General features: G+C 43.5%; 1 protein-coding gene across 1 annotated transcript in view; it reads left to right on the plus strand.

The window, feature by feature from the left end:
• The window catches only part of C2cd3 (C2 domain containing 3 centriole elongation regulator), a 93656-nt gene that overhangs the window by 40938 nt on the left and 32356 nt on the right, over positions 1-20362 (plus strand). Inside the window, exons 17-24 of the mRNA XM_055623307.1 lie at positions 2242-2422; positions 4971-5154; positions 5379-5551; positions 6944-7067; positions 9641-9909; positions 10345-10434; positions 11371-11973; positions 14775-15113. Coding sequence (XP_055479282.1) covers positions 2242-2422; positions 4971-5154; positions 5379-5551; positions 6944-7067; positions 9641-9909; positions 10345-10434; positions 11371-11973; positions 14775-15113 — 1963 coding nt within the window. The remainder of the gene's footprint in view (positions 1-2241; positions 2423-4970; positions 5155-5378; positions 5552-6943; positions 7068-9640; positions 9910-10344; positions 10435-11370; positions 11974-14774; positions 15114-20362) is intronic.

Below are 20362 nucleotides of genomic sequence, written 5' to 3' on the forward strand. Positions count from 1 at the left end.
CCAATGCTTTTAACTACTGAGCCATCACTCCAGCCCTCTCTACCTTGGTTTTTTTAAGACAGACTTTTTCAGTGGCCCTGGTACTCAACAATCAGGTTGACTAGCCAGTGAACAGGGTCCACCTGTCTCTGCCTCTTGAGCACTTGGATTACAACCACAGGCCCCCTAAGCTAGCTCTCCAGCCCCACAAACACTTGTTTTAAATCAGAGTTGTTGGTATTCTTCGCTTATATCTTAAATGGTCTTTATCTCCCTGTTGGCTCTTTGAATTTATAAGCAAAACCTAGGATTAGGGATGTAATTCATGATAAAGGCCTAACCTAGTATGCCGAGTACACAGCAGTTAGTGGAGTGCTTACCCAGCACTCACGAACCCCAGTGTTCTGTCACCAGGACTGCACAGAGCCAAGAGCGGCAGCACGCATCTGTAGTCCCAGCACCTGGAAGGTAGAAACGGGACTTAAACACTCATATCCTTGGCTATATAGTAAGTTCAAGGCCAACCTGGGCTGCTACATCAGAGTTTGTTTCAGAACACACATGTACACACACACATACACTCACACAAGCCTTTTGGAGCTAGAGAGATGGCTCAGTGATTAAGAGCACTTGCTGCTCTTGCAGAAGCCTCAGGTTCAGTTCCCAAAATGTACATCAGCTCACAAGTCCCATAACTCTGCTTCCAGATGATCCACCACCCTACACACATGTGGAGTGCATACATACTTAGATACCCATACACATAAAATATAAACAAATCTTTAATAACTTACCTAGTGTATAAAAGACTGGTTTTTATGTACCACAAAAAAGAAAATCTGTCTAGACAACCAAGGATTAATCCTCCAGGGTACTAAATTGTCTTAGGAGAGGCAGAGAGTGCACCCAGACACAGGGCTGTAAAACCTTACCTTGTTTGTTGATGAATCCATGTGGTAAAGTGACAGTGAAGTGCCTTGTTTTCACCAGTAACCAAGAATTTCCTACATTGCTGTGCAATTGAGAAAGCATATTGGCCCATATTTCAATATTTAATTTCATAACAGCTGCATACAGTGGGTTTTGTCATTTTTTTATGAGTGATAAAACAAAATCAAAGTCATGTTAATTGCCTGGGATAAATTGGGATTTTTGCTGACTGAAAATTACATAAAAAACAAAGATAAAGAAGAACCTGTAATATTCTCAGGTGTGTGACTCTCAGGTTGCAGCATAGACTCAGAAATCTATTCAATTCATAATGAAAGTTAGAGCGTGATTCTTAAGCGATGTTCATGTAGGAAATCCTTGGGAGATCTATCTGCCTGATATCTAAACATATAACTGTTAACATCTTATACTGTCTTTCATCCAGGTCAGCATCTGCAGGACCAAATTGTTAAGTTGCTCTAAGAACGTATGGCCAAATTTAGGTGCTGTCTGTCATGACTCTTAAGGGGGCTCCACTCTGCCACTTTTTTCCTCCATTGATCAAATTGTAATTTTTCTGTTTCGCAAAGGGAACTTTTGAACCAGTATTACTTACATATGTTTTTGCATTTCAAAACAAATAATGCAGTCTCCTGTAGATTTATTAGATTTGTAATTAGGATGTTATTTAAAACCTACAGTCCTGCTCTTACTTGAAGCCTAAATTCTTCCTTTGACATTTATGCTAACTGGTTGCTAGTATCTGCTGCGGCTGTGTAGAACATGGGCTGCAGGGTCAGGCAGCTTCTGACCTGGGCTGCAGTCACCATTCCTTTCGTTAAGCAGCCGAGACTAGGGAAGTACGGATTCAGTGCGTGGCTGTGGTAGAGAGTGAGCACGCAGGAGCGGGGTGAGGCCATGCCTGCAGCAGCCATGTGTCCAGTGCCTCTCCAAGGCTCAGCGTCACCCCAGCTTATTGAGAAGTAACCCTTAATACCTGCTTGTTCCACACACGAAGGAAGTGATGTCCTGTTCTGTGTCTCTGAGCACATCTGTGTTCTTAGGAACAACAGATGTTGAATTTTATCTCCTTTTCAGCATTTGTTGCAGCTGAAGTCATCTTTCTTTGTTCCGTTCATGCACTGAATCATACTTACAGACTTCGCAACATTGACTCAGTCTTGCAGCCTAGGGAAAGTCCTGCTTGTTCTCGTTACACTGAGCAGTTGTGAAAGTTGTGCATAGATTTCTATTAGGTCTTTTCATAGACAAGTGGGGGTATTCTAAACAGGTTCACCTTTAAAGCTCACCAGAATCTGTTTCTTTTCATAGCCAGAAAACCAGGGAAACCAATTGATGGAGCACCGCTTTGAGTTCCATGTGGTGATGGTTAAAGGACTCGTGCCCCTTCAGGCAACAGTGTGGGGAGAAGCAGACTGTTACGTCCAGTACTATTTCCCATTCCAAGACTTCCAACCCAGTGTGCTCCAAGGGCCTGACTTCCTTGAAAATGGTAGGCTGGAAGACCACATCTTCTCAGTTGTATTTGGTTCTTTTCCTGGGTGGATTTTTTGTTAGTTGTTCCCAGTATTACCTAGATAGTGACATAAGAGATAAATTTTTGTTTTGCTTTTTAACTAATTACTTTTTTGACAGTGTCATAGTATTCATAGTATGTTTTCATGTGCATTAACAACATGGGGTAATACACTCATACACTATACCTTTTCTTGATGTACTTTGCTGTTTGTGTTGAGTCAGAGAAGGCGCCAGGGTTTCCCTCATCTCTGGTGTTGGAAGGTGTGGGCAGGTTTCTCACGCAGTGTCTTCCAGGTATCTATGACCATTGCTTCAGCATTTCCACTGTGGAAACAAGTAGCAAAGCGTGGATCCATATTTATTTATTTTATGTATATGAACACTGTTTTAATGCACAGCAGAAGAGGGAATCAGATTTCATTACAGATGGTTGAACGCCACCATGTGGTTGCTGGGAATTGAATTCGGGACCTCTGAAAGAACAGCCAGCATTCTTAACTGCTGAGCCATCTCTCCAGCCTGGATTCATATAATTCTTTAATTTTGATACAATTCAGATTTAAAGAACACTTGTATAGTACAAAGAATTTCTGTGTACTCTTTCCCTAAACCTACCAGTTATTTACATGTTAGTTCTTATTTACGTGCTTATTTGCTTATGTGTGTGTGTGTGTGTGTGTGTGTGAGAGAGAGAGAGAGAGAGAGAGATTTTGTGGCAGTCATGCTTTACAAAGTCATTATGAATACATTAGGGGTTGAAGATGTGGGACCATTGTTTCTGAGGAACTAGTAATGTCTGCATACATAACTGCCTCATATAGATCATAATCATAACCCTTACAAGCTACTTTTCTGGGTAGACTTTAGTCTGTTTTTCTGCTAAAGAGAAAACAAACTTCAGGAACATTAGGTGACATGCCTGGATCTACCTCATTAACAAGTGTCAAGTTTAGGATTCCAACCCTGATAACCATGGTGCTACACATGTGTAATCCCAACACTTGGGAGGCAGAGTCAGGACGACTGAGAACTCACGGCCAGCTTGAGATACCTTATGAGAACCCCCATCTCAAGAAAAAAAAAAAAAAGACCTAGTAGACCCAGAGCCATAGTTTCTTTCACTATACTGCCCTCCCCTTTTCATCTCTGTCCATTCTGATCTCTCCAAGAACTAACTCAAGAAGGCAGGTCTTGCCTTGTTTGATCTCATCCAGTAGGAAGGAATATTCATCATTCTGCATGTCTGGCTACCAGGTGTTACCAATATTTTAGAGTTCAAAGAAGAGACTTATATGCAGAATATATTATAAACTCTTAAAACGGTTTTTAATAAACCAGGGCTCAGGATGTAGCCCAATTGGCAGAGAGCTTGCCTAGCATGCACAAAGGTCTAGGTTTGATCCTCAGCACCACATAAGTCAGACATGGTGATGCTCACACAGAATCCCAGCATTTGGGAGGTGGAAGATGGGGTTCAAAAGATCAGTGTCATCCTTGGCTGCATAGCAAGTTTGAAGATAGCCTAGGCTACATGAGATCTCAAAAAATTTTTTCTTGGGAAACTTAGACTGTAAGATCACATTCATGGACAGTCTGGACAACTTGATGTGAGACTGTCTCCGAATAGTCTGGTGTCAGAGCTCATCAGTTGATCACAGAGCCAGCATAGATAAGTCCCTGGGTTTAACAAAACAAAACTTGGCTAAGAGCTGAATAGAAATTTATCCAGGGATATACAAATAACTAATAAGCCCTTAGAAAAATACTATATTAGTCTGTTTTGGTGATAGAACAAAATAGAAAATAAAAGAGGTTATTTTAGTCAGTTTTAGAGGTGGCGTGTTCCCCATTGCTTTGGCCTTTACTGTGGCCCCCCTTGCCTGTGTCACAATGATGAATAAGCCAAATCAGAAAGCTGTGTGCTAGAAGGCCCAAACCCTTGGGGTTGTATCACTTTGTACCAGTTTACTCTTGGAAAGACCAATTTAGTCCCAAAGACTAGCAGTAATCTTTCTGAGAGAGGCCACCATGAGTGGCCTGAGCACTTCCCTCCAGAGCCTCCACCTCACAGCATAGCTGCACTAGAGGCTGCATCTCCAGCACTTGAGGTTTTGGGAAACAAATTATAGCCAAACACTGAGCATCATCAGTCTTTTAAGGAATGCAAATCAAACCCTTCTTGAAAACTCCTACTCACAGAGACTGGTATGATTGTGTAAAGGACTAATAACTATTTGAGAGGACATAGAAAATTTGAACCCTCATATACTATCCACCAGAAAAGGGATCTGATCAAGTTTGTCATGGTATGTACTGGACCAGAGCCACAGAGAAATGTTAGTTGAAAGATGCAGGTTGTAGCAGATCTGGGACTGACTTTAATACCTTCAAGGTATCCACATCCTCATCTGTGCTCTCACGAAGTACTTGAATACTATACATATATATATATGTCAATGTGCTGTAAATATAATGCATTCACTGATCGGTTAGATATTCTCAACTTCTTTTATTTCCCAAAGGAATTACTCTGAAGCCCTTCAGAACTTCAACCACACTGTGTGTCCCAGATCCCATCTTTAATAGCGAGCACCATCACACTCTCCTGTTGCCAACTGAAATTCCAGTGCAAAGGCTGCTGCTAAGTGCCTTCTCCTCCCAGGGACTGGTGCCTGGAGGTGGAGTCCAGTTTGAAATCTGGTGCAGGTACAGTATAGATAGCCCAGTCACCCGTCTCGGAAGGAAGTGCCTAGTTATAAGGCATCCTGCACTGGCAGTGTATCCAGCCAGTCCAGCCCCCGCCATGTACCACCAATCTAAAACAGCTGACCTCAAGGATAACCAGCTACTAAAACTGATCACTAGGGCAGACTGCGCTATTCATCCACCTAATTATTCCAGCTGGCATCGTGTGCTTTTGTGGTTTTCAGATACTATTACCCTAACGTAAGGGACCAGATGGTTGCAAAAGGAACCTTGCCATTATCAAGGATCTGTGCCATGGTAGCCATGCAGCGCCGTGAAGACATGGGAATGCAGAGCTTCAGCCTCCCGTTAACCCCCAGACTTGAGAGCAGCACAGAGTTGCAGAGCCAGTCGTCAGGTGACTGCAGACTTGCTATGATTTTCCTTTTCAAAGTCAGTGTATAGAAATATCCTATTTCTTCTGAATTAATGAGTCTTCACTTTAGGGGCTTTTACCTTTTTGAGTCTCTGATGAGAACTATGAGTCTCACCCTCTCTTAGAAAGATGAGTGTAGAATATATATTGCAATGTTTGACGTAATTTTAGGAAACTCACAGTTCTGTGGACTCTGTATAAATGCTGCTTGTCTCATTTTACCTTGAAATCTTAAGCATTTAAAAAGCCTTTATAGTATAAATGCTAAGTACTTTTTAGGTGCACTAGAAAATTATTCTAAGCCAACGTGAGCATAAGTGGAGTTGTTGGGATAGAATTAGCTTGGATTGGAAATTGACTGTAAGGGAGAAGGTTTAAAAAAACCTTTGTTGATGTGTGTGTGCACACATGTGAGGAGAGAACATTTGTGGGAGTTAAGATTATTTACGAGTATTCATACTTTGCCTATCCATATGTATCTGTGCCATATGCGTGCACTGCCCTCAGAAATCAGAAGAGGGCATCAGATCATCTGAAACTAGAATTACAGGCAGTTGTGAGCCTCCACATGGGTCTAAGAACTGAACTTGGGTCCTCTGCAAGGGCAACAAATGCTGAACCATCTCTCCAGCCCCAAGAGAAAGTTAAATTAAGGCTAGCAAGATGGCCCAGCATCTGCTGCTAAGTCTGATAGCCTGAGTCAGTCCCCAGGAACTACTTGGTAGAAGGAGAAAACCAACTCCCACAAGTTGTCCTCTGACTTCCACACTTAACCACTCCTCACCCCAGATAGGTAGGTAGGTAAGTAGGTAGGTGGGTGGGTGGGTGGATGATGGATGATAGATGGACAGACAGGCAGATGATAGATAGATAGATAGATAGATAGATAGATAGATAGATAGATAGATAGATAGATAGATAGATAGATAGATATAGAGCTCCAAAGAGCGTAACAAGAATTTAGTTAGCACTTTAAATAGAATTACAAGCTGATGGTTTCCAGAAAGGCAATCCATCCTGCAAGATTATCAAAATTAGCTTTCTAAGCCAAATTACTGTGATACTTGTCAACAGAGTATCTGCCAAACCAAAAGTTTTATCTTGCCTTAATTAAGATTGAGTTGTTCCTTCTGCGCGCCCGTGATTCGGCTTCTTGAGTTCCCCCTTAAAGCTGTCTTTGAATGAGGCTGCAGTATGGAAGACTTTCAGAAAAGACGACATGTGGTTACAGGATACACAATACACATTTCCCAGACTGCGGACAGGTCTTTTCTGTCACTCACTGTGATTGCAGCCAGCCTTCTCCTGCTGCCCCGGCTAGGAGCGCCTTCCCGCTAACCTGGTAGTCTTTTTCTTCCTCTTCTCATTCATCAGGTTTGCTGGATGTGGGTGTGAGGTACCTGCGTAGTCCAAGAACAACAGAGGGAGTTCTTGCTGCCCGAGCTGTCTCCATCTCAGTCCAGATTATCAGAGCCTGTGGTCTGCAGGCGGCAGCCAAGTAAGTCCACCTAGAAAAGTGCTTTTTAAACCTTCCTGTGCTGCAGTCAGCACCACATCATGCTCCCGTGTGGGTGGCTGGCTAAGACCTCCCTGTGCTATGGTCTACAGCATGGCACTCCCGCGTGGGTGAAAATGCTCCATTTCACTAACCATGACTTTCCGTTAAAGCCTTTCAGAATTTCATCACTGAAATTGCAGACTCTTGGCACTGTCACTGTGAATCTGCTTTGTCACGTTGCAGCAACTGTGTGTTCTCCCCTCTTCAGCCCCCTACTGCCATGGTTATGCTCTGCACACTGAAACCGTGCTGTGTGCTTGCTGCATGTCCTTCATAAACTTGTGATCACATATGCCCATCTCTGAGTATCACTCCTGTTTTTCCATCTTGTACCCTTCCGTCTGTTCTCAATATAATGACCTGTTAAAACTAACTCCAACCATGACCATGTGTCTACTAAAAGAAAGCCACAGTCTTTGCAGTTTGTAAGGTTTCTGTTATCTTTGGAATCTCTGCTTCTTCCACTCCAATCACTGGCCCACTGTTGCTTCTCCACACATTAAGTTCGTTTCCCCGCTCAGGTCCATTGTCTTGCTGTTTATTTGCCCAGTCTCTCTCTGTAGAGGAACTGTGTGGCTGCCTCCTTCAGGTCTTTGCTGTTGTTTCTCTTGGCCTTAAACATTCTTCTTCTTAGCTGTTTAAACTCTTAGTTCCTTAATGATTTTGTAGCATCTCTACAGCCCTCCCTTACTTTTAGCACCTGGGTAGTAACACATGCTGCTCTGTCTCTATTGGGCATACATTTTCCCACACTAGACTGTCAGTTCCTCTAGTTAGACACTTGCTGAAATCTTCTGCATCCCACATGCCACATGGATGAGCTCTAGCAGCAATGGGCAGTAACAGAAGTAGCTCAGGCTCCTGCCTTGAACTAGCTCACTTCAGAAATGACTTCAGGAAGAAGGCAAGTTCTCACCAACTCTTCTCTTTTCGTGACTGAGTCAGATTGTTCACCTTGAACTTTACTGGGTTACTGCCCATGTGACAGCTGATAAAGTAAACCACTCCTTACTAAACTCTCCAAGTAGACTTTCAGTAAGTATCCAGTGGCATCCTAGTGTTTGTTAAAATACTTTTGGGGGCAGCAGAATGGCTCAGTGGGTTAAAGCATTTGTTGCCAAGCCTTGATCTGAATTCAGTCCCTGGGATACACCATATGGAAGGAGAGAACCAACTCATCCAAGTTATACTCTGACCTCCATGAGTGTACACACAAAAATAAATGAAAATGTGCTAAAAATGCGCAATATTTTAGATTTTGCACGCGCGCCTGCGTGCACCCACCATGTGCATTCAAGTACCAGTGGAGAAGAAGGTATCTGAACTTCTTATAGGCAGTTGTGGGTCACTCAATGTGAGTGCCAGGAACAGAACCAGGGTTCTCTCAATAAAAGCAGCAAGTGCTCCTAATTGCTGAGCCTTTTTGACCCCAAATATCCAAGCAATAAAATTGGTAATACTAATCTGCCAATAACAAAAGACACTAAGGGCATTGCACCAAGATTACAGGAATCAATTTCATTGAACAAATTGGGTTTACTGCTCATTGCGATGGCAGGAAGCAAACACCAGGGGGAAGCAGAGAATGACTTAGTAAGAAGGTGCCACCCAGGGCTTGGAGCATCCAGCTGGGAGTCCCTCTTCTGGGAAAGGGCAAAAAGGACCATGACTTTACTGCATTGCTTTTTCAGTAAGTTTTATCCAGAAGGAGGGAAGGCAAGACTAGAGTTAAAGTTGAGCTTGTTATGCTACAAAGGCCGCCCTAGTCTAAGCAGGAGTGTTAGGTTCACAGAGTGATCTTGCTATAGTGTATTCTAAAACAAAATTGTAAAAAAAAAAAAAAAAAAAAAAAGTCTAGTTTTTGTCTCACTTTATCACGATGACAGGGTAACCTTGTGTCCAGCCCTTCAGGGCGATCTTTACTCCCTACATTAAAACTTTTAAGTTTCCCATTGTAGGTAGCAGTAGTCTCCCAGTTTTAACTGAGCATTTTAACTTAAAAGTTAGTTTATTTTCAAATTGTGTGCTTTTTATGTATAAATTATCTTCAGGTACTTCTATATTAATATGCTAAATACATTATGAAATGTGTTACAGAATAGGGAAACTAATACATATGATAACAAGTTTTAATGTCAGTATCTACTCCTCTTTAGGACCAGTCCGTGCAAATATGCTGTTGTCAGACCTAAGTTACTAAAAAGGTACATTGTGAGCTAGTGCAGTGGCGCATGCCATTAGTCACAGCACGCAGGGAGGCAGAGGCAGGTGGATCACTGTGAGTTCGAGGCCAGTCTGTTTTACAGAGAGAGTCCAGGACACCAAGGCTACACAGAGAAACCCTGTCTCGGGAAAGAGAAAGAAAGCATGTTGTGGCACTGCCGGAAGCCTAGATAGGGAAGTTGATGAGCATTCTGGGATCTTGGGACAGTAGAAGAACTATTTCCTGGGCGTGCAAGCTGAGTTCTCATAAAAGCTGTGGTCTCTTCTCATTTTCTGTCTTGTTCCCACAGGGCCTTGGCTGAGCAGGAACCCGCTCTACAGTTCAGTGCCACCGTCGGAGTCAATGCTTCTGTCACCACTCATCTCTCCTTCCTGCCCAAGGGGGAACAGCGCCGAACCCGCCCTGTGGCCTGTTCTTTCTGCCCTGAGTTCTCCCATCACATTGAGTTTCCATGCAGCCTAGTGACTCAGCACTGTAGTGGAGAAGCCTGTTTTCTGGCAGAGCTATTAGAGTTTGCAGAAATTATTTTTGCTATCTATCATGAAAATACCAAGTCAGGTAAGCACCAAATGGCTCATCACCCTCAGACTCAAATGGGGCTCTGTTTTGGATGGCAAATTCCTTCCAGGAGATAGCTTGAAAAGTTGAGAAACAGGACTCATAATCTTTACAACTTCTAAAGGACATAGCAAAAATGAGCACATGAAATGTGTATGAAAGAATATAAAGGGAAACAGCAATTGTGTTCAAATGTTAATGGCAAACTCTAAATGAAGAATGGATGCATGCTCATTGTGAGTTCTGTGCTCCTTTCCCATGTACGTGAAAAGGAAAATTTGGTTCAAAAGTCTGAAGGACATTTGGACTCTGAGGTGTAAGCAGTATAATCCCTAATGCATCAGTTCAGCCCTGACTCATGGATAGAAGTGAAGTGTTCTAGGAGTATGCGGTAAACAGGCTTCAGTAACGACTCATTTTTGCTTCATTTAACAGTCAGTGATATAGTCAGCATCCAGACATGCAAGGATTATCTGCTTGGAGTAGTAAAGGTTCCAACCAAAGATCTGCTGGTCAAGAGTTCTGGTAAGGATCCTGAGTAATCACATGCTAATCTGCTCTCGATGAGCTGATCTTGTCTCGCTCCCATGCAAAATATACAAGGAAGCCTGCCCCTAAGACATGCTGTGAACTCACCAGGTACCTCACAGTTCTCTGAGGCATTCGAAGGCCTGTCCCAGTCACAGGGGCTATGCTCACGGTACTTTAGGAAAGACGGTGATGTGATGAGAAGACAGTGGCAGTACCTCTGCATACATAGTGTGTTGTAACATACTTCCACAGGTTTGTTTGAGCCCCACGATAAACCTCAGCATACAGAGGCCCTATTTTCATCTGGCAGATAAGAAGTTGAGCTCAAAGAAGTTATTTGCCAAAACCTCATAGCTATTGAGTAGCAGAATTTGAAATCTCGTAAGCATCTACCCATTATTTCCACTCTCCTGTCCTCCACTACAAATGGAATAAAGATGACCACATGAAGTCCTGAACAGACAGATGCAGCTTGGAACAGGACCCCAGAATACTTGACTTGTTCCATTCCCTTTCTGTGCACTCACAATACCATGGTAACATTTCATATTTCTATAACACTTCTCTTTAAAGCACTTCCTCAACCATTGTTTCATTTAGCAATTATAACGGCTTCAGTAAATAAGATCAGTGTGAATTTTCCCATGTGTGCCATATAGAAATGAGAATTATGACTTCTATAATGACTTATCCAGAATAAACCACTAGTTTGGAGTGTAACCCAAAGGAAGAACTCAGATCTTTCAATTCCTAGCCTTATTCTTCCTATCTAATCTCATTGCCTTTCAGTGGTCAGAGAAAGATCCCAACTCATTCTGTGTGTGTGTTTCTACAGCATTGGGCCAGGGGAATGGGAAACTGAGATATAAAGAGCATGTGTGTTTTTCTCTTTGAAGGCAGTGATTGGAAATCTTTTCTTATTCCCATAAGGAATCACAGGATGGTACCCTGTCATTTTACCAGAAGATGAAGGCCTGCCTCAGCACCTGGAGGTCATGCAGAAGATCGTAGGAGGTTTGGAGATTGCTGTTTCCTTCACTCATCCTGGAGATAGAGAGCGGGTATTGGAAGCCGCTGAGCTGCTGGGCTGGAGCTCTGAGAATAGCCTGAAGGATCTTGTCAAGATGGAAGAAGAGGTGCCAGTCACTGTCACCATCTCCACCCCAAGACTCTGGCTTCCTTTACACTGTGTGCTGCTTGCTGGCCATAAGAACATTCATAAGAATACATATTGCTACCTTCGCTACAAGCTGTACAGTCAAGAAGCCTTTTGGACCCCTCTCAGGAAACCTAAGGAGTCTGCAAAGAAAGACCAGGTCCTGGTTATTTTCAAGGCATCCAAAAGAGCAGAAGTCACTCGGAACCAGTCACTGCTTTGGTACTTCAGGGAGAAGAAGTTAGAAGTCCAAGTGTGGCGAGCATATGGCAACGATAGTTTAGAGAGGCCACACAATACTGACAGCTGGATTGGCTCAGCCTATGTAGACCTGTCCAGACTCGGGGGAAGATCACCAAGGACACTAACTGTCAGTGGTGAGTGAAGTTTCAGGTCTGACTCATTGTTTGAGCACCTTCTCTGGACCTGAAGTCATCAGGTTTGTGCTTGTAATGTGGCGCCTAAATTATTGTAAGCAGCAGCTAGCATGTATAGAAGGAGGTTGAGTACATTTCAGGGACTGCCTATAGCACCTAGTTTATGTGCTACATTGAGAAGAATACCTGCCAGCCGAGGATATCCTTTTCTCTGGCTCGTTCTCAGGATGTGCATCTTTTCTGGGGAGCACCTCTTAGAGCTGTATGGAAAAGCTGCATGGATCTAAACTGATTCAACGGCAGAAAGACAAAGTTAAATTTTGCAAGCAGCGCACTGCATACATTTATTTTAAACGTTCGTCTGGTGCTTAATGCATGCACTTGGCCTGGGAATTGAGATGAGTTAGTTCCTAGCCTAATTGTGTCTATATTCTAATCCAGTAGAATACAACTGTGAACAATGAACATGAAGCGTAAGAACCAAAAATCTGTCAGTGGTACAGTGGAACTATGAGGGCTCTTGGTCCTTAAGGTTGATTAAAGGACAGAATCTCAACCGGAGTGATGGTGCAAAGGATTTAGGAGAAAACAATGGAAAGGGGGAAAGAAAGGTGTTTTGTTTCTTTCTTTTTGTTTGAGACAGGGTCTGTCTGCATAGCCCTGGCTGTTATGGAACTCACTTTGTGGACCAGTCTGGCCTCAAACTCAAAGGTCTACCTGCCTCTGCTTCCGGAGTACTGGGATTAAAGGTGTGCACTTCCAAACCCAGCTAACAAAGAGGAGGAATGAATGTAAAGGCAGAGAGGCATGAAGCGGTTAACTGTATTGCAGATGCTCTGAGTCCCCTGTGCACAGATTTACAAAGCACTGTGATAAAGCCAGAACAATGCCCAAGATAACTAGTCCCATCAAGGCAGAAGTATTTGTCCGGTCTTCCAAGAGCTAGGACAAGTTATTACAATGGGTTCTGGAACGAGAAGTCAGAGCTCTGCATTCTAGAAAAGTGAGTCTAGTGACTGGCATAAATTGAATTAGCCAACTAAGTATTTTTTTGGTGTTTTTTTGAGTCGTGTATCACATAGCCCAAGGTTGCCTCAAATTCACTATGTATCCAAGGGTGACCTTGAACTCCAGCTCTTCCTGCCTCTACTGCTAGAATGCTGGGGTTACAAGTGTGGCCCGCCATATCTTACTTATGTGGTACTGAGCGTCAAACCCAGGGCTTCTTGTAAGCCTCTTGTAATTGCAGTTAAAGAAATAAGGTCATGACCCTGTCTTTCTTCTGTTCTGTTTTGTTTTTCTTGCTTTTTTTGTTGGAATGTGGTTTTGTTTTGGGTTTTGATTTTGTTTTTGCTTGCTTGCTTGGTGTTTTTTAAACAAGGTCTCATGATACACTCTAGATTGTCATAGAATTTGTGATATATCTCAAACTGGCCTTGAACTCAAAATCTTTCTGCTTCAGCTTTTCAAGTGCTACAATTATAGGTATATGGCCCTAACCCTTTTGTTGGGCAGATGGCCCGATCTAAAAAAGAAGAAATGAGTGAGTTTGGATGATTATCCAAATTCATTGGTTCTTTTTACACCCAGCAGATATAAGTCTGTCCCTATGAAGTGTCTCATCAAATGCTACATGCCCTATTTTATCTAGGCCAGTTCAGGTCACTTTATAGAAACTAGAGAAAGTCTTTGAAGTGAGCCAGGCTCTCTTGAACTAACTTTTTTTTCTAAGATAGGCTTTTAACTTCACTGCTGAAGAAAATAGAAAATGGGACACAGAATATAGGTCAAGGGTCAGAATTCCATCACAAATCCCTCCTTTTTACTGTTTCCAAAGAGGCTATTGAACTTTTCAGATTGTGTGTGTCTATCATATCCCAGTAGTTTAAGGCTTATATCCACTTGTACAAAAGCCTTAGATGTTTGATGTGTTTCTTAAATGTGTCAGTCCACATCCACTCAGCCAGGCAACCTGTTTCCATCTACTGTTTAAACTTTCTGAGGGTAGGGACCCACTGAGTTGCATGTGGGCATCATCCCTCTATAGTGACTCATTTTCTACTTTTGAGAGCCATGAGATCTTTGTGTCAAGAAGAAAAAGAGCTATAAAGAGACAAAAAAAAAAAAAATCTGTCTTATTGCCAGCTATGACAGGTAACATCATTTTTCTCAAATAGGGTTAAATCTAGTAAAGCAGACCTTGAGATTCAGAAAAAAGCTATTGATGACTTCTACTATAGGTACAATCTCATTTCAAGATCCAGCAAGTCAGTGAAGTTCAAATCCACTGAGAATTGGAGAATGACCCCAACAGGCTCATTGGCCTATTGAAATTCTGGTGCAGAAAGGACTCCGCTAGCTGTCACCTCCTGCTTTCCCCCAATGGATCCTTGGGGATGTTGCCAGATCATTCTCAGATGGTAAAAGAGGCTGATATGAGCAATGGCTAGCTTCCAGTGGGGAGACATCTAAGTGGGGACCTGTATGCATGCAGAAGAGAAGATGGGTTCCTCTTGCCTTTACCTAGTTTTCCCTGGTGTGTGAATTCTGTCTTCTAGCTACACTGCCTGGCCTGCAAAGCATTTGGTTCTGGCTTCAAATCAGAAATGTCACCATTTGCTACTATTGGATGTTATTGGACATAGTAGGGGCAAGGACAAAATGTTTCTATATACCAACTTCAGATTCATTTTGCAAATAGGCGTATTGAGACCTGTGGTCCTGTCACAGCAGAGAGGCCCATAAGCACCCTCTGAGTTATTTTCTCTCACCCGGGCATATTTGCCTCCATTCTCTTGCAGGTGTGTATCCTCTGTTTGGAAGAAATGCTTCTGACCTCTCTGGAGCTGCTTTGCGCATTCATGTGGTTCTTTCCCCTCTCTCTGCACACACTGAGCCCACTCGTGAGCAGGATTCCATGGACTGCAGCAGCCACAGTGAGTCTGAGCAGCTCCCCAGAAAGGACAATGAGCTCCAGCTGTCTCCACCCTGTGTCCTCCAGAAGTCTCCTGCCTCCACCCAGGTCTACTGCACCAGCCCTGCAGCAAAAGCATGCCTCGCCCAGGAGGGCCCTCCTGAGTTGGATGGGACTTTTGCAGTCAGTATCCTGGTAGAAAGAGCGATGCACTTGAGCTTGAAAGGTATGCGCTGCACACTTTCCCTAGGTGTCCAGGTCCTCAGGGCACTCTCTGTCTTCACAGAGCTTTAAGATTACGCCAAGACCTACAAGGATAGTTAATTATCTTAGTCGATAGTTATAGAAGTAACATGAAAGCCTCTCTGATGTTAAAGCCGACTTTGTCAATTGTATAAACACTGCAGATCCTAAATTCCTGACCCGAAAGCCAGGTGTCAACCTCAGTGCTTCTCTTTCCTTGTCCATCATCCAGTCTCCACATCAAATAAATAGTTCTATTTTTAAATTCCTCACAGCTCTCCTCCTCCTCCTCCATTCTACCCACTTAGGTCCTCAGTATATACCCAGGACTGGGGCTTCTTGGCACTGGTCTGCATGCCCCCAGGAGATTCATTAGGAATACTGTTGTGATACTGGAGAGGAAAAAAAAAGATCTATTAAGAACAGTGCCTGCATTGTTGACAGCCCTAGAAATCAGCATCTCTGTGTCATTTAGTATCTCAATATCATTTTATTCTTACCAGTTCTTTAAACTTATAGCACTTGTCAGATAGTTCTTATCAATAAAATATATACTTTCATATCACAAAGTTCTAAGTTTTGGTAGCTCCCAGAATAATTGGATTTCTTTATGGGTTTTGCATTACGTGTTTTTAAAGAAACACTATTAAATGAAGAGGCCCAAACACTTCACCAAACTGTGAAGGAGTCTCCAGAAAACTACCTCCTCCCTTACCTTGCTCAGCCTTGCATCCACACTAAGATTTGCACTTTGCTCTCACCTTTTCTCTTTATGCTGCTCACTCCAGCTCCACTCCCAAGGCTTAGATCTAGCATTACGGTATACCAGAAGGCTGCCTGATGTAAGGCTTCCTCCTGTCTGTTCTCTCAGCACATTTCTGATTGTCACAGCATTGGCCAAATGGTACTGACATTTTTCCCATGTTTTCCTTCTCTTCTAAATAACCTTTCTCAAGAGTAAAGAACTTGTATTATTCACCATGTATTCATTCACTTAGCAGCAAGATGAACAGTGGGGTTTGTAAATTAAACTTTTATTTTCCTGCTTCAGTTGTCATCTTATAGGCTTACTAGCCTATGAGCTTATTAGCCTCCATCAGCTAACCTCGGCCTACTCCTGGAAGCTTCTACCCTCTGCACAATCTAACCTAGGCCTAAAATGTTTTCAGCCTCTGAGACTTACTGCTGAATAAGCTCCCCTTACTTGTTCTTACTGAGCTCTGGGCTGGCTGGTTCAGCTCAGTTGTTCTGGCTTAAACTCATCTCCAAGCTGACTGATTCAGTCTGGCTTTTCTCTCGGCCCCAGAATTGTTCTGCTTGGCCTCAAACTAACTTCAGCAATCCTTTCTATTCTTCTGGCTCCTCATTCTCTGGCCTTGGCACTCAGACCTGCTTGTCTGTGTTTCCTGGATTAAGGCATGTTTATGTTCCAGCCAGGTCACACAGATCTTGAAGTTCTTTAGATGTGATTTTTTGCCAGAACAACATGTTCTGAATTAACATTCCTTTACAAGGGTTTGCTGTATAGTAAGCACTGTCCTAGTGCCAGGGATAGAGCAGCAAGCAGAGTAAACAGTCATGTGTTTTATCCCCTGTGATCAAGTCCCTGACAAACAGCTAGAAAAGGAAAGACTTCTCATAGTTTTAAAAGTTCAGTCATGGCTCCTTGGCCATGGTGAGCAGAGCATGTGGCATGGGCTTTTCTTCAGTTCTTGGCAGAAAATGCAAAGAAAATGGGAAAGAGGAGCTTACATAGAACACCTATAGCCCTCATGGGCACACACACTATCCCACCCCCACACACACTTTCTCCAGCTAGGCCAAACATCCAAAAATAGTACCACGCACTGTGGGTGGGCCAAGCACATGAGCCTTTGGGAGAGGCTCAGTCTCAAACCCTGACAGCTCTGCCCTGGTTGTTGCTTCCAGTGCTCTGCTCCAAAGTCTCTCTCATTCTACTACTGAGACTGTCTTGGGTGGCCAGAAGTCTGACCATGTCCCTCCATCAGTTCAAGTACTTGATTGTTTTTATGCACATGCAAACCTGATAACAGCACACCAAGTCCTGCCCACCTGTCCCGTCTGCCAACTTCATTTCTCGGTGTGTTCACTTACAGTCAACAACGTGTTTGTACAGGACTGTTAAGCCTCGAGACTGTCAGGCCTTACCCTGTTTTTTTCTGCTGAAAATGACTTCTTTTTTCTCTCATTTGTCGGACTTGCTCCCTCTCCTTACAAGAGTGGGCTAGAGCGATGCCAACACTCTGACTCCTACCTTGTCACACCTATTAGCAATACACCTGTCTCTGTGCACCCACAGCTGTCCGGCACCAGCACCAGCACCACACTTTCATGAGTCATAGTGTTGTGCACTAAATACTGTCTCTGGTTCTAGTCCTTGGGTCAAGGAGTTTGTTATGTGTTTCTGTGTCCCAACATCCTGACTCTCATGATGCAGCTAGGCAAATATAATCTCCTGCTCTGTGCGTGGCCTCTCATATTTCTGGCTGAGTTAACAACTTGTAAATCACTTGTTACTTGGCCTCTTGTAATAGTCAGGTCATGACATATCAGGGTAGACAGCTGACCAAGAGATTTCATTTGTCCTCAGAGAGCTACTCTTGTGGTGTTGCTCACATGTAGTCCTCTCACCCATGAACCTGTGTGCATCCGCCAGGTGGGAGAAGTGCAGACCTGCAGCCTGTCTTTGACATTTGCCCTCTCCATGGTGGCAAGATAGGGCTCCAGAATGGGAATTGGAGGGCCTTGTCTGGCCTAGCTGGGTCACAACTGCTTTGTGACTTTAAGCAAACCCACTTCTCATTTTCTCAACTACCAAATGTGATGACCATGCAAGTTCATCACAGAGATGCTCTTCCACTGCCGTCTTCTAAGAGCATGGGGCTGAGGAGGCATACTGTGCAAGTCCCGTATGTGCTTCAGCGTCATGTTGGATTTGCTCCTGCCTCCAACAGCACGCTCACTCTGAAGTTTCAAAACCTTGGAATGAATGTTGTGTTGTGTTTTGTTTTGTTTTGTTTTGTTTTGTTTTGTTTTGTTTGTACAAAGCATCATGCTGATGGTTTACAGACAACCCTAAAGCTTACACATGGAGCAGTTGGAAATTTTCCATGGTGCCCCCTGGAGTAGTGGTTCTGAAGCTATAAGCACATTTGTTACAAAAATCTCTCAAAGCTACTTCTTTGAGACCAGTATGGTGGCACATGCCTTCAGTCATAGCCACTTGGGAGGTAGAGGCAAGAGGGTTGCTTGGTTTCAGGAGTTCGGAGCCAGCATGATCAACACAGTAAGAGCCTGTGTGAAAGGTAGGGAAAGTCAGCTTTAATAATCTCACACAAGACAGGCATCTCCAGCCCTGTGTTAGAAATGAGTTGGAAAGCAAAGATAAAGTGCTTTGAAATGATGTGAGCTACAGCTGGGGAGTAGATGTTATTGTCTGTCTGTCTGTCTCCTTGGATCAAGAACCAAATCTGGCTCAAGTTGTGCACCTTTAGCACAGAAATGTCAATTAATGCTGACTTCAAAGAGCCAGACAACTTTTTTATTTTTCATTTTTAATTTATTTTGTGTGTGTATGTTATGTCCGTGTGTGTGTGTGTGCACGTGTCACAGTGCATGCACCTGTACAGGTCAGAGGACTTTGGGGAAGCGTCAGTGAGGCAGGGTGTCTCCTTGTTCTGGTTGCTGCTCTGTACTGTGCTCCAGGCTGCTCTGTGCTGTGCTCCAGGATTCTCTATAGTGTGCTCCAGGCTGCTCTGTGGTGTGCTCCAGGTTGGCTGGTCCATGAACTTTGCATGGTCCATCTCACTGGAGGAGTGCTGAGAATATTTGCAGTACAACTCTGGTCATCAGGCTTGTGGAGCTAGTTTTATGCCTGCTGAGCCATCTCTCCATCCCTGGACTAAATATTTTTAACATACAAAACTGGCCTCTGAAAGGGTTTCACTGGCTCATATTAGGAGTGTAAGCTCTTAACTAGAGGGAATTAGAACTATTACAATGGGAAACCCTGGAGAAGGAGTCAGCCATTCATGGCTGGTTCTTCTATTTGCTAGCGTACCAGAAGTGTGATAAGCCAGCCACTTGGCTTCCCTGACCACCCTGCCTTGCCTTATTTGTGACACTGGAAGAGTCACTTATCTTAGTGATTTTTCAGAGCTGTCATCAGCATGAGTTTAGTGTATAATAAAACAGTTTATAAACTGTTATCCAAATATGAATTAATCTCACTGAAATGCACAAAATACTTTTCATACCTGAAATGCTGGAAATGGATTGAAGAGGTTGAATGTTACAAAGCTGGTTCACTTCAGTCTTCAGCTGGTCTCAATGTGTGTGTCAACGCTACTGGAGGTGTACTGAGTTTCTTCTGAACTGCCTTAAAAATGTTTCAGAGCCTCACTCTCTCCAGAAACATAAACAAGCCCCAGATGAGTTCCTGCCCACAATGGGAAAGTTGGGGAACCTGACAGACCTGAGTTGCCCAGCTGATGTCTTTATCGCTGACCGTTTGGCTAAAGCTCAAAAATTTCTCTAAGGTCAAAACAGTAGTTTCATTTCAAGACTTCTACAAATAGTAGCTTCAAAAGTAAAACTCAGGATGGACCTGGCAGCAGTGGCATGAGACAGATCAGAGAATATTTGTGTACATCTAGAATTAGAATTTTATTATGGGAAGTGATTTGAGAGCATGTGTCCAGAGAAGAAACATGAGCTCAGGGAGCCAGAGTGAAATGGCAGTAGTGGAAAGGTCACTGGTGAGCCAGGCTTGGTGGCATGTGCCCATAATCCCAGTGCTAAGGAGGCTGAGGCAGGGGGACCATGAATTGAGGTAAGCCTGACTGCACAGTAGGAAGGGAAGAAAAAGGAAAGAAGACATGAAAACATGTCAAATCGAAAGAGTAGCTCAAGCAAGGACTGAAGGTAAGAGCTAGAGACGGTCCTGCTCACACACAGCGAGGCCCCTTCCAGTACTCTGTACCCAGAAGCCCACCTTCTTAACCTGGCGCTCACAGCTTGTACGGGCTGCACAGCTAAGTGTGGGACTCACAGAGCATTTGACAGCAGCGAAAGGCTTCTGACTATATACAGAGACCAGGCGCTAATTCACAATCAAGCAGTAACAAACCTGGGGTCTTTCTGTCAGCTTACAATACTTGACTTCATGGCAGCCTTGGTACTGAATTCGGAGCATGCGTATTGTACGTTGTA

Source organism: Psammomys obesus, unplaced genomic scaffold, assembly GCF_907164565.1.
Source record: "Psammomys obesus unplaced genomic scaffold, mPsaObe1.curated_primary_1811, whole genome shotgun sequence".
NCBI classification, from domain to species: Eukaryota; Metazoa; Chordata; class Mammalia; order Rodentia; family Muridae; genus Psammomys; species Psammomys obesus.